General features: G+C 39.3%; 1 protein-coding gene across 1 annotated transcript in view; it reads left to right on the forward strand.

The window, feature by feature from the left end:
• Positions 1–7,667: 7,667 nt before the first annotated feature.
• Positions 7,668–13,826, forward strand: part of LOC103366041 (germ cell-specific gene 1-like protein) — an 8,043-nt gene continuing 1,884 nt past the window's right edge. The window contains exons 1-4 of the mRNA XM_008293659.1: positions 7,668–7,863; positions 10,430–10,624; positions 12,771–12,830; positions 12,976–13,134. Coding sequence (XP_008291881.1) covers positions 7,668–7,863; positions 10,430–10,624; positions 12,771–12,830; positions 12,976–13,134 — 610 coding nt within the window. The remainder of the gene's footprint in view (positions 7,864–10,429; positions 10,625–12,770; positions 12,831–12,975; positions 13,135–13,826) is intronic.

A 13,826-nucleotide genomic window follows, 5' to 3' on the forward strand; every position in this document is an offset into this window, starting at 1 on the left:
GCTTGATGATGAGCTGATCATTTGAATCAGGTGTGTTGGAAGAAGGAAACATCTAAAACATGCAGGATTGCGGCCCTCGAGGACCGGAGTTCGAGACCCCTGATGTAAATGTATGAGCAGAATCTGAGACTTTGAAGCTAGTTTGAAACCTTTAAGATGAAGTTTAAGACATCTAATATCCTGACATTTCCATATTTATGAATATTGAGAGGAAAATGTGCCTCAGAATTTGTTATCAGGTAATGAAGCTGCAAACTATTAAAAGCAGAATTGTATTTATGTTGACATATATCTGACGGGAATCTTTAACTCTGTTTATTTGATTCACCATTCTTTAACCCATTGAAAGATTCCCTCCAAGTAACTTGGAAGTGTAAGGCCTGTTGAGTCATTTCAGGCCATTGCAGACATTTGCTGAGGGAAGGACAAAATATAGGATTGACAGTTGAGCCGGATCTGAGTCTGTCCATTCATGGTGAGAGGGCTTAGTGTCTAAAAACAGAAGGGGGCAGATCAGGGAATTTGTCATTTGCTCAGCATGTGTTACATTAGGACACGATGAGTCCTTGTGCTGCCCTTTTTTTTTTCTTTTTTTTAAATGCAAGTCAGGTTAAACAATTTACGGTCGTATACTTTCAAAATAATTACAGCTATAAATACCTTTTCTTCTTTCTTTTTTTTTCCCTACTGACCGCACACCATTTAAGTAATTAAAGCTTTTTAGCTTGCACTAGATCAAAATGTGCGATAAAACATGGAGGACAAGAACGACCATGGCAGCTGACTTGGAGGGTTGCCTCAGGTAGAATTTACAACTCTTCAATTTCTGCACACTTTATCACGTTCTGAATTTCGTCTAAATAAGTAAAGTCAGACCTTCAGTAACCCATAATCACCAAGTTAAAAGCAGGTCTTTAGATGTTTTTGTGAATGTATTAAAAGTTAAAAACAAATCGCTTATTTGCGAAAGTAGTCCCATTTTGCTTTAATAATCCTTCTAATGTGTCTTGAACTTGACTTGAGTTCACTAGGGGTTAGTTGAATTAACTAGAAACAACAAAAACTGATCCTTGAAGTCCAAGAACTCTCTGCAGACATCATCGATGAAATTGTGGTTAGGCACTTTAGAAGTTCTCTGAAGAGAAGAACAACCTGCCATCTCAAAAGCACTACATGAAGCTGAATGAGCCACTCTGAGAGCACAAAGAAAGAGGTAGTCTGAGGTGACAGAAACTACTATTTGGGTAAAACTCTGGAGAAAACCAAGCACTGCTCATCAAGCATGGTGGTGGCATCGTCATGCTATGGGATGCTGAGGTCTAAAACTGGGATGATGGTTGAGCTTTCAGTACCACAGTGACCCCAAACAAACCACCAAGACAACAGTGGAGTGGCTTCAGGACACATCTCTGACTGTCCCTGAGTGACCCAACTGAAGCTTAAACCCCTCAGAGCACCTGTGGGAAGACCTGAAGACTGCAGTTCACACACACTTCCCATCTGATCTGATGAAGCCTGAGAGGATCTGTCAGAAGGAATAGGATAAACTGCAGAGATCCAGGTGTACTTAGCCTGCAACAACTGACCCTATATGACTCCAAGGCTTCTGGAGATCTGAATACTTTTGTAAATGAGAGATTTCAGCTTTCGGTTTTGGATTTTTGGAACCCCAAAACAGTCCAGCAGGTTTTCTCCAAAAACAACAACAAAGAAAGTGATTAAAAGTTGTTTGCAAGGTGCTGGAAGATACAGTCGGCATGGTGAAACATTTTTCTGAGTTGATAAACAGAGTAGTGTGGAAAAAATGCTTAGTATATAGAGGTTGTAAAAGTTTAAGTAGGCACTATTTATTTATTTATTTTTGCAGTGTTGGTAACACTGATGGAAAATGTTGCACACACTGATTCCTCTTTACCTCTGCTGGTAATGGATAATGCTGTACACTGTGAAGTCCGTGAAACAGTTGACCCTTGCTGACTTGCAGTCTGTCTCAAGTACAGATGTGTTTTGTGGACTTGGAGAAAGCCTACGACTGTGTCTCCCTGGGAACCCTGCGGGAGGTACTGCACGAATACCAGGGCGGTCCAGTCCTTGGACGACCAAAGTGAGAGCTGTGTTCGCATTCTCACCACAAAGTCAAACATGTTTCCGGTGGGTGTTGGACTCCATCCTGTTTAGGATATTCATGGACAAGATCTCAAGGTGCAGTTGAGGTGAAGAAGCCGTCCAGTTGAGGAAACTCAGACTCGCAGCACTGGGGAGGTTTGCAGCCAGTTGTGAAGTAGCCAGGATGAGTGTCAGCACCTCAAAGTTTGAAGTTGTGATTCTTTCCCGGAAACCAGAGGACTGCTCCCTCGTGGTGGGTTAGTTGCTACCCCAAGCACGGGAGTTTAAGTATCTCGGGATCTTGTTCATATGTGAGACCAGACTGTTGTGGTGAAGAAGGAGCTGAGCTGGAAGGCAGAGCTCTTGATCTAGCAGTTGGTTAGTCTGACTCTGCTGCGGGTATAAGTCTTCCATTGGCCACTTCTTTCAAACTGCATGTTACCTTCATCAAAATCCACTTTGCTACAGGAAACAAGAACCACAACTCTGGGCCAGCAAAGTACCACACTGAAAATGTAAAGTTTTGCAAAGAATTTGGATCCACTTTAATGACAGTGCTCACCATCCTGCTGCAAATGTTCCAACAAAACAATTCCAGTGTTACTTGTGGAAACACTGACACCACATCTTTCACTTAACTCTGCCCAAGACAATTGGGTTTGAAGGAATGCAAACAAAGCAGAGCATTTTCCCCCTGTAGCAGAATGATGAGGTGCAGTCAGACCATTCTGTACTACATAATGGTCTGACTAGCAAGACTACCACTTGATTTACATTTCAACCTTTGACTGTGGTCATGAGTTGTGGGTTGTGATTACATTTTTTTTTTTAATTACAGATAGAAGCAACCAGAATGGGCTTTCTCTATGGGGTGGCTGGGCTCAGCTGTGAAGATAAGGTGAGGAGCTTGGATATCATGTTGAAAGGAGCCAGCTGAGGTGGCTAGGGTGGCTCCTGGGCACCTTCCTTTGGAGGTTTTTCAAACATGTCCAATAGTGAAGAAGCCCTGAGGTAGATCTAGAACCTGCTGGAGGGATTACACATCTCATCTGGCGTGGGAACGCCTCGAGATCCCCCAGTCGGAACTGGACAATATTGCTGGGTAGAAGGACGTTGGGAATGCCCTGCTTAGACCACCAGGGCTTGACCACGGATAAGCCAAAGAAGATCAATGGATGGATGGCTAAAGACGTGTTTGGGTCATTGTATGTGTTTATTTGGACGGCAACAGTAGAGATTTGCGTTCCCACCGTGGATGTGCCAACTGTTCTAAATGAGCTGTTCCAGCTTCACTAATTTTCCAATCACAGATTCCCAACTGGCGTCTTTCTGCTCATTAAAGTCGGCCTCTGTGCGTACAGCTGTGTCGGTTCGTACTAAGAAGGGTCGAAGTTTAAGACGCAGCGTGCACCATGAGATGACAACACTATCACACTCATCTCACTCCAAGCTGTTCTATACCATGCCACCAAATTAATCACTATAGGCGCAGAAGGTCAGAGAGGTTATCACTGAGAGAGGAGGAGAGATGAGGAAAGCAAAAGCAAGAGAGAGAGAGAGCTTTGGGGATGCAGGAATAGACACAGTATAGGGAGCAAAGGGGAGGGAAAGTAACAGATGGACTTGGAGGATTAGAGGGAAATCTGGGTGAGTTTCTGATGGAAACTCACCCAAGACGGAGGAGGCGTGACGAGGGAGCGCAGAGGAAAAGGTGGAGGAATCTACGTTTGAAGAGGAGGTGAAGGAAAAGCGTTGCGTGGACGCAAACACGGTAGGTTGACTTGTTTTTTTTTGGACATTTTTACTTTGTTGTCAGAGTGTAAGCTGATCAGAAGTTGAGCGCCAACTGCAGCAGTTGGATTTTTCAATCACATGCATGAGGGGCAAAGAGTCCAGATTATCATGATGAGATGACACAGAGAGGTATATCACACAGGGAATGTATTAAGCTACATCTTCAACTTATATTTACAGTGGATCTGAAGGGCTTTAATGTGCAGAATGTACTGATAATTCTCCTGTTTGTGTTGTTTGAACTAGAGCAGCAGAAAAAACAAACTTACCCCCTATGATCACTAAAAATGAAAGTCCTCCTGCAGGTCATTTGAATGCAGGCGAAGCAGTCTGGGATAAATCCATCTCCTATATGTATATATGTATATATATATATGGTTGTTTGATACCAATGATTAATGTGTGGCTACACTGTGTCCACATGTGCAGAACAACAAGTACGTCAGTGAACTGTATGGATTATAGTTTCAAACCCTGAGCTGATTTGATGGACTAAATTAAACCTCAGTCAGTTGTGAGACAACAAGTTACGACAAAAATGATTTCATTAAAATGATGCTATACTTGTACATGGCTGGGCTGTGTAGTAGAAATAGAATACACTAGTACCAACTCACGCTGTGCTGCCAAATTTGGCTGAAAATTCTCGTGGAAATCCCAAAGACCCAAATATACCAGGTTGAATTTTTGGGGAAATGTGCATAAAATAATGCAACAAGGAGCTGGAACAAGATAGTGTCGCACACAGTGGAATAAAGTGATTTTGAAGCAACTTAACGGGGAAAGAAAGGGGAAAACTGCTGTTGGAATCCTTCACAATACACTACACATTTACTTTAGTGAGTAAGGGTGTCATATCTCTTCAGTCATACTGGGAGCAATGTGACGGCTTGGTGTTTAAACGTGCCAAAATTTGTGCTTCATTTGTCGTAATATTACATGATTTTGATGTGTACTCTTGTTAACGTGCTGCATGTCTAGTTATGTTTTCACATTCTTTAATTTTTGAAATCAAATGAATGATAATGACGATTATGTTTCTTTTTAACTCGTGCATTTTTCATCAACGGTGTGTTGACTGAGGTTTATTTACTTGTATGTGTGTATGCATGCTTGCACTTCTCAGTCTTTCAAAGTAATGTTGGTACAATTAAATGTTGTTTAAAAACTAGAAAACAGCCACATTCATGAATTTCGCCATATAAATAAGTTGAATTTGCCGATTGTGAGGACTGAGTTCCAATGAACTGATTCTTCAGTTGTCCTGCTGAGTGAGAAATGAATGATGCAGAAGTATTAGTGTGAAAATATTTCAGCACTTAGTCAAAACTGACAAATTGCACCCGTATTGGGACTTCTGCACTTCTTTTGCTTACTTATATGTACTGATAACAAAGACTTCATATTTTTTTCAGAAATTTAATGGAAAGACTTCCGATGTTTTGTGCTTTTTGCCAGTGGAGAATCAGTCTTTTTAAAACGGGGGGGTTCTTATGTCAATAGTATGTCAACAGCATCAGGTATTAATGTATAAAGTGATGGTACGCTATTGCAGGCTCTATTCATTAGCACATGCTACTATTTACTTTAGACTTTTTGGTGCCTGTAAAAACACTTTGACCTCCTATGACATAGCAAGACTTCATTATTTTTTTTAAATTGTTTGATTTTTAAATGAACTTATTCTCAAAAATACAAAGAGTAACATTTACAAAAAGGAAACTCGGAGACAGGAGAACAAAATGAGGCACTAAAATGAGAGGTTCAGTTCAGAAATGTGTGAGGAGATCATGGGGACTTTTTAAAATTTCATCTGTAGAAAGCATCAGTTTAAACTCTACGTGTTCTGTGGATGTGGATTGTTCTGAGTAACACAGACTTTAGAAAGAGAACTTAACTCACCTCCACTGCTGGGGGGAAACTTTAGACGACTCAAATTAAACATGTCTACCTCTAGGATTCACATTTTTTGGTTTATTTCTTTCCTTTGCTTTCAGTACCTTTTAGTAACTTTGATGATGCAACATTTAAAGGAATTTGAGGAAGAAAACCACTTCCATGAAGAATTGGGAAGTCTTAAGGAACAATAATGCAACACTTCAAACACCCCAAACAGCCAGGTGACAGGTGACAAGAATGACATTGATCATCTCGTTCTGCAGGGAAACTTTGGGTCCTGGCATTAATGTGGATGTTAATTTGACATTTATCACTTCATTTAATGTGTATTCTGATACTTAACTCCTTTTCTTAAGTTGTTGTTTGCAGATTTCAGTTTCATTCCACCAAAAAGCTGGGGGAGACTGTTTTAGCAGTTTGGGTGCTACAGCATCTACAAAACTTGTCTTTTATTGGTACACTTTCACCCAAAATTCATCCTGATGCATTTGGAATCTTTCCCTGCTCGAATTTAAAGGAAAATGCTTTGTGTCATGACCAGGTAAGGCTCAGATAACATATCCTGAGTGCTGGTTACTGTTTTTTGGTTCTTAAATGAGTTTATTCTTTCTTTATGGCGACAAAAATCCAAACACAAGTCTTTGTTCTTTATACAAGAATGTATTCAGTTGCAGAGACTTTAATATGAAAGGCAAAAAAGTGAAGCTTGTTTTTTCGTCCTTTTAATCACAAACTCCTTAAACTTCTTCAGTATCCTTTGGAGAAAAAAAAACAACCCTAAAACCAGACAGAGAACAGACAGAAAGAAGACTTCCAAATTAAAATTCCACTGAGTCGAGGTCATGTTTTGTTGTGTGGAGTACAAACAGCACAGTGTAATGATGATAAAACCGCGGCACCTGGCATGAATGACGTGCAACATAAACCACTTGACCACAGACACGACTTTCCAGATGAGTCTTAATCCAGATGTTTGCCTCTGTTTCTCTCGTTTTTTGTTTTTTTTTCTTTATCTTAGGTGGTCATCCAAAGACTGGCATTAATCTCATCCACATAACCCTGCCAGATTAACACAGATTACCAGACCCAGAGGTAGGCCTGAGATACCGGACTAATCACTCCTTCGCGATCTCAATCCCTCCCGGAGAGGTGCAGGAACAGGTTGAAGAGTCGGACTTGTTAGTTGCACAATCCGCAGGATAAGATTTGGACGTTTATCTTCATCATCGAGCGGAGAAGCAGCCGTCAGGGAGGCAGAGCATGAGACGGGAAACATGGGGTAAATGTGACGAATCAAACACCTCGTCTGGTAGCATCCAGAAGAAAGGAAGTGAAGATTTAAATCTGCTGATCTGCTTTGCTGTTCTTCATGATGCTGGTTTTGTCCGACTGATTCTGCAGCAGCAGCAGCCGGAGGAAGAAAGCTGGAGTTCCTCCTGCAACCTCTGGCCCGCACATCTGTCTCCTCTGCTTTCTCTCTCTTGCTGGAAGTGATTTAATCCCAGAGCTTCATCTTTCTCCACTCCACTGTCCTCTGACCTCCGCTCTCTGACCGATCTCCTCCTTAAAACCCCGCCTCCCCGTCATCTCCCCTCTGACCTTCGCTCCACTTCTCAAACGCTACTAATCCCCTCTCCTCACTGCCTCTCCCTTCTCTAATGTCTTCCATGAACCAATCTCAGTCACCCCAACAACTGCGCGCTGGATTTCTGGTGTCACGGAAAAGCCAGTGATCCTCGTCCCCATTGGTCACTGGAACCAGTTGAGCTCTTGCAGTCATTTTGGAACCAGGATCCTTCTTAAACTGAATCACACTCGTCGGCCCGTCATCTTTCTCCTTTGGCTGTCTTCCAGTCGCAGACGCAGCAATGCTGGAGAAAATGTCCAGACGTAACCGCTCCCTGCTGTCCCTGTCCCTTACCTCTCTGGCCCTCACTCTGTCCGTCTCAGCTTTCTGCACCTCTTATTGGTGCGAAGGGACCCACAAGGTGGTGAAGCCGCTCTGCCTGTCACCGGTCAAGATGAAGAACTGTGGACAGAACAACAGCCAGCCATACACCACAGGTGAGGGCCGGAAATACAGCCAGCACAGAGGTTTTTCACTTCAAACCCCTGAAAAGCTTCTTTTTTTTTCTCACCAGGACACAAGAGAAGTTGAGAAATCTGTAATTACACAACAAAGAAATGCTCACCGAGTTGTACGTAGAGACTCATTTAAAGATCTCTACAATTCAATTTGAAGTTTAAATTCAATGATGGATAAACGTTAGGCAACAAGATGTCCATAACTCTTCTGTAGACATCTGCACAGGAATTCAGACTCGGAATACTTTGTATATTTAACATTCGACTAGTAATATCTTGGTTTGTGATAGCCAAGAATAATTAAGATATCAAGTAAATGTGCCAGGTCAGAGTATTACTAGCCATAATAGGATGAGGGTTATCTTTTATTGGAGTGTTAATAAGTCAGTTAGCATTTAGGAGATCTAAAATATAAGTACATAAAGCACATTTCTGAGCTCAGACACACAAATGCCACTCTGTAAAAAAAAAAAAAAGTTTTTAGCTTTTATATTTTGAACAGCTTGCTGTTATTTTACAGGTTTCACAGTTTCCTCAAAAGTTACAGATACTGCAATAACTAGTTTAAAAAAATAGAAAGAAAAATGCTAAGGTAAATAGAAAAAAAGGCATTGATTTATATGCTAGCCTTTTAAAACCAACATGAAAACTCTATATTTTTATAAATTGGAAAATAGATTTTTTTTTTTTAATTAATCAATTAATTTATTTTTAACAATATTTGACCATAAAATTACACTTTTTAACATATACTGAATATGAATATTGTTCTATTACACACATTTCATGTTATTTGATTGAATAATTATGTATACAAAGTCTCGGAAAATTAATTATTATTCATTTATATGTTAGCTGTAAAATAAATAAACAACAAGCAGCAAAAACTAAAACAATGTTTGTATCAAATCTGTATTTTTGCAAAAAGTTATTTTTTCTTTTACTAGTGACCAAAAAATACACTGTTTAACAGAACTGAATCAGCTAAATGCAGAATTATTTTACAAATATTTGTTGTTATTTTCACCATTTTCAACATTTTTAAATGTTACAGTATTTTTAACGTTTTTTTTTAAACATACTTTTTCCGGAACTCTTGCTGCAATATTTTCACTTTTTTTTAAAGAATGAATTTTTTAACAGGACATCACCGATGTCGTCGCTAAATATCGTCATTTAGATGCTCGAAATGTAATTAGTGTCTGAATCTCTTAGAATTCTGCATCTGACTGAGCTTTTAGACATGTGGCTCAAAAAGAAGAAGATCTCATGTAAAGTAATATTTTTTACTAACTTAAATACCATTTATTTAAAAAACAACTTTTTTTGTGGACATTTTATTTACAATTTTGGCCTCATTCTACATAATTAACATTGAAGTTTACACATTTTTTTCTGTGATTTTACTAGTTATTTTCTGTAATTGTGGCAAAACTATGAAAACCTTAAATTCACAGCTTATATGAAGCTTCCCCAACTTGCTGATATTTTGAGTTTACTGGCTAACAGAATATTTCATTTTGTTTCTACCAGTGAAGTTTTTACAGATCAAAGTCGAGCAGCAGGAGGAAAGCGTGCCAATAAGTGCTGACATAAATCCCGACACGGGTCTCCTCTGGGTCACAGTGTGTAACACAATCCAGCCATGGAACACAGCATCTTGAGGTTTTGCTGTGATTTGCATGTCGCGAAAAATGGAATAGTACATGAAAACAAATAGGCTTAACACACAACGGGTCGGAGAATCCAGATAACATGCAGCTGCTGACACACAGTGCTGAGATTAGCAACAAAGCTGGGATTATGTGAATCTCTGCCAGTCAAGTGTAAAATACTTTAAACCAAGAAAAATATCTGTAAAATATTGTGGTGCTAAAAAAAATCTTCAAAACAGGGAACATATGCAACGGAGGAGCTCATCACAATGAAATATCTTTGATTTCTATATTTATCTTGCAGCGCTGATCCATATTTATTCAAACATCGCTGTTATTTTACAGATGGTGTCACAATTTGGGCATTTGAGTTGCTTCAATTGGTATTAAAGACCTGAATATCTCAAAATCAATCAACAATTAATCTGCAATCTCATCTCACACTAAGAAGCTGTTAATTATTCTGTTTAAAATAGAATTATCTCAGTTGATATGGCTGCTCTAACATCTGTGGAGTCACAAATTTTGCAAACACGTTTGAATTTTGCTGGTTTCAGTTCATCACGTAATACATTTGCCGTTAAAGTAAAGTCAAAATAATATGTATATTAAGTAGGTAACTACTTTTTACACTACAGATAACATCACTGAAATCATAGAAAAACGTATTGATTTACACGCTGACTGGAAGAAAAACTGTTCAAAACTATATTTCATGTGCACATCAAGTATTTTTACATGTAGTAGTTTCACTTAACCTCCTTATTTTGCTTCTGTAAAACCCCTATTGTCCCTCCTTTATCTTTACCTCCATATTAATCTCTCTGTTTGGTCTCACCTATGCCTTCTGTCTCTTTCATCGCTCCTTTTCCCCATCTTTCTTCGTCCAGAGGCCCCGACCCCAGACCCCAGGAACCCGACGCCCAACGTGACGCTCTCCCCGATGCAGAAGGAGGAGCTGGCCAGGATAAAGAGAAAGCAGCTGGCCAACGCCGTCCACTACATCTGGGAGACGGGCGAGGACAAGTACATGCTGCGATACTTCCACACCGGCTTCTGGCTGTCCTGTGAGAAACACAATGAAGGTTGGTGACCTGAGCAGTAGGTTTGAACTATGGCTGCACAATACTGGCAAACACTGACATTGTGATGTACAGTTTTTCTGTGAAAATATAGAAAATTTTACCAACTGACTTTCATAACCACATCTGGGAAGAATGAATCATTCGAGAACAATTGGGGTAATATAGAGGAATGCATCTGCACAGAAAATATTGAATATATTTTTTTTAAAAGCTGAAAAAAACCAGTTTGGAACCTTTCTTATATGGTCTAAAGGTATAAAACTGTTTTTGTTGTTGTTGTTGTTGTTGTTGTTATGGCTGGAATTCAGATCTGGTTTTGCACTTGTCATACAGAGCTTTGTGGTGCTGATTTAAATCGCAAGTAGATACAAATATGACTATTTCAATTAATGTTGAACCCTATTCATTCATTTTAGGGACAAATGTTTTTATTGCACTTTTGACATTTAAATGAACTGAGTGCTGGTTTCACTTCAGTGTTGTTCTACATGTATGATATAGTACAATCAGCAGCAAAACAATCTTCTCCTGAATTCAGAACATCTCCAAGAGGCTGAAAACAAATTAAGTTGTACCCATATTCCTCTCTTTCTGAATCAATTGCTTATTGTGAGCTGTTCGTCAGCTGTGCACAGAGAAGCTTCTAGTCTCCCTTCAGTTACTGCAGTGCAGCAGCTCAGACAGCTGTGAGGCCAAAAGTTACATTAAAATGAGTGAAATGAGGCTTTTTAATGTCAGATTTACCTGAAAACCGAGGATTTTATGTGAGTGTATCATTTTAAGTGTCATGTTCATTTAATTGCGGAAGGACAAAGCTGTGATCAACATTCCATGATTTGTGCATCCCAATGACTGATGCAGACGCTCAAATCTTCCTTTTCAGTTTTTCTCACCTGTTCTTCCTTTAATTTGCTTCACAAATGAGCAGTTGACATGTTAACAAACTGTCTTTTAAATAAAGTTAAAAAAAATAAACAAAAAACAAAACCTAGCCAAGTGCCATTACATCAGAGTAAATGAAATCCTATCAGACAGTATTCTCTTGTAGATTAGACATTAGAATCGTGCAAGTTTTCTTTTTGCATCAAGCAGCAAAATAAGCTGTAGCATGTTGTGTTTGAATTAATTTGTCTTACGGGGGTCAAACAAGTAGACTTTTTAGATGATGTAATTGAATTACCTCAGCGGAAAACTCTTGATGTAATACTCAGTTACTTTGTCTAAAGCGTCTTGTTAAACATGCTGCCTTAAATTCAAAGTATACGAATGAGAAACTTGCATTAAGACGACATTGTTAACCAAATGAACACTAAACAGTATTCTTGTATCGCAAACTATTTCAAACCGACAAGCTTATATTGAGTCGTAACAGTAATTAATAGACAGACTTACAAATCATGAACCTTTGAGTTTATCTTTAGCACGATTACTTTGTACGGCGAAAAATAGAGGCTCCACATGCGATAGATGTGCAACAATTTCCATTTTTACAACCTCTACAAACTTGATGTTTTTCACACTACTCTGTGCATCACCTCTCATAAAAATGTTTCACTATGCTGAATGCATCTTCCAACAAATTGCTCCTCTGTATACTGTTTTTGAGCCATTTATTGATCCAAGTATGTTTTATTTTCATCTCAGTGTCTCTAATTGGACACCAGCACCAATCTTTGAGTTAACATGTGAACCACACTGTATACAACAAGTTTATACTGTTAAATGGCAGGTGAGAAACACAGCAAACATCATGAAAGTATACACAATGTGACCTGAGGTGTACTGTGAACAAAAAAGTAATCACTGGCTTGTGTCCTTCCATGAAAAGATTGCGACTGTGATTGGTTGATAGCTGGCAGTTCAAAACAGATTGTCGGCCTTAAGTACAACCTGTCATTCATCCTGCCATTGGAAGATCAGCTTGTGGGCTTAAAACAGTTCTTTCTATTGTGTTTCCAGGATTTATAGTAAGCACAAATTCTTAGCATTTCCAACAGATTATATTTGCCATCCTCTCCAAGAACTGCTGATGCAATAAGGAAGAGATGGTATCATTCCAAAGACGGAGCATCTCAACCCCTCACTGTTCACCTCCACGGACCTGATGACTTACAATATGTTTCAGTTGGGACTGTCTTGTTTTCAGGTGATGACCAGGAGGAAAAGTGTCGCAGCTTCATTGAGTTGACGCCAGGAGAGACACAAGGTTGGTGCGATGCCAGTTCCTCATGTACCACACAGCAGAAAATGTAGACAATACAATCTGTAAACATTTTCATCTTGACCAAGACAGGTTATGTCAAGTTTTTTTAAGCAAACACCCCGTATTTCTTCCCTGTTGACTCTTCCAGGTGTGCTGTGGCTGTCGGTCATCAGTGAGTTCATGTACATCGGTCTCCTGGCCATGGGCTTCCTGCTGATGTGTGTGGAAGTGCTTTGCCTCTGTGCCAAGAGAGAGATGAACGCCCTCAAGATCAACGCCTTTGCAGCCATGTGCACTGTGCTCTCAGGTGAGGAAGCACATAATGTCGCTCTTTGTCTTGTGTCTGCCAAACCCCGTCTACCAACCGTCTACTTGCATATGAGTTTCAGTAATGGTTTGTTGTTTGAAGTATGTGGAGTAATTTTGATGCCACTAAACTGTAATCAAACAGCTAAAATGTCAATATTTTCAGCTTTGTCTGCTTCAAGGTCCCAAATTGTTAACCTTTTCAGCAAATTTAGCTAATTTTCCAAGTTTCGCAAGTTTTTCAACACAAAATACTGTGACTATTGGTTGGCTGCATGTTATCTAGCACCTGAGTCGAATTCTTATTCACTTGTAAAGCAGGGAGGCTACCTAGTTATAGAGTTGCTTGAGAAATGGCAGAAACAAGTCTTTCTATTTTAATAGCTTTTATTTTACACTTCCAAGGTTGTAACAGCCACAAAAACACACTTTTTTCTCCATTTGGAACCTTTAAAAGAATCGTGAAATTTAAAGGACTGTTTATGTTTTATAAAGGAGATTTATGTGAGGTGTGTAAACATATCACCGAATTAGCAGAATTTTAATAGGATGAAAAAGAAGTTGATTTTTTTGTCACAGCTTATTTTCTTGACTTTAAAAAGTTTATTCTTCTCAGTTTTTTTTTTAAATTTCACTCCTGTGTTGCTCAATATCCAGGATAAATTAGTAATAGAAATGTTCATGGTTGGTTAC

Source organism: Stegastes partitus, unplaced genomic scaffold (genome assembly GCF_000690725.1).
Source record: "Stegastes partitus isolate 25-593 unplaced genomic scaffold, Stegastes_partitus-1.0.2 Scaffold900, whole genome shotgun sequence".
In the NCBI taxonomy this organism is placed as follows: Eukaryota; Metazoa; Chordata; class Actinopteri; family Pomacentridae; genus Stegastes; species Stegastes partitus.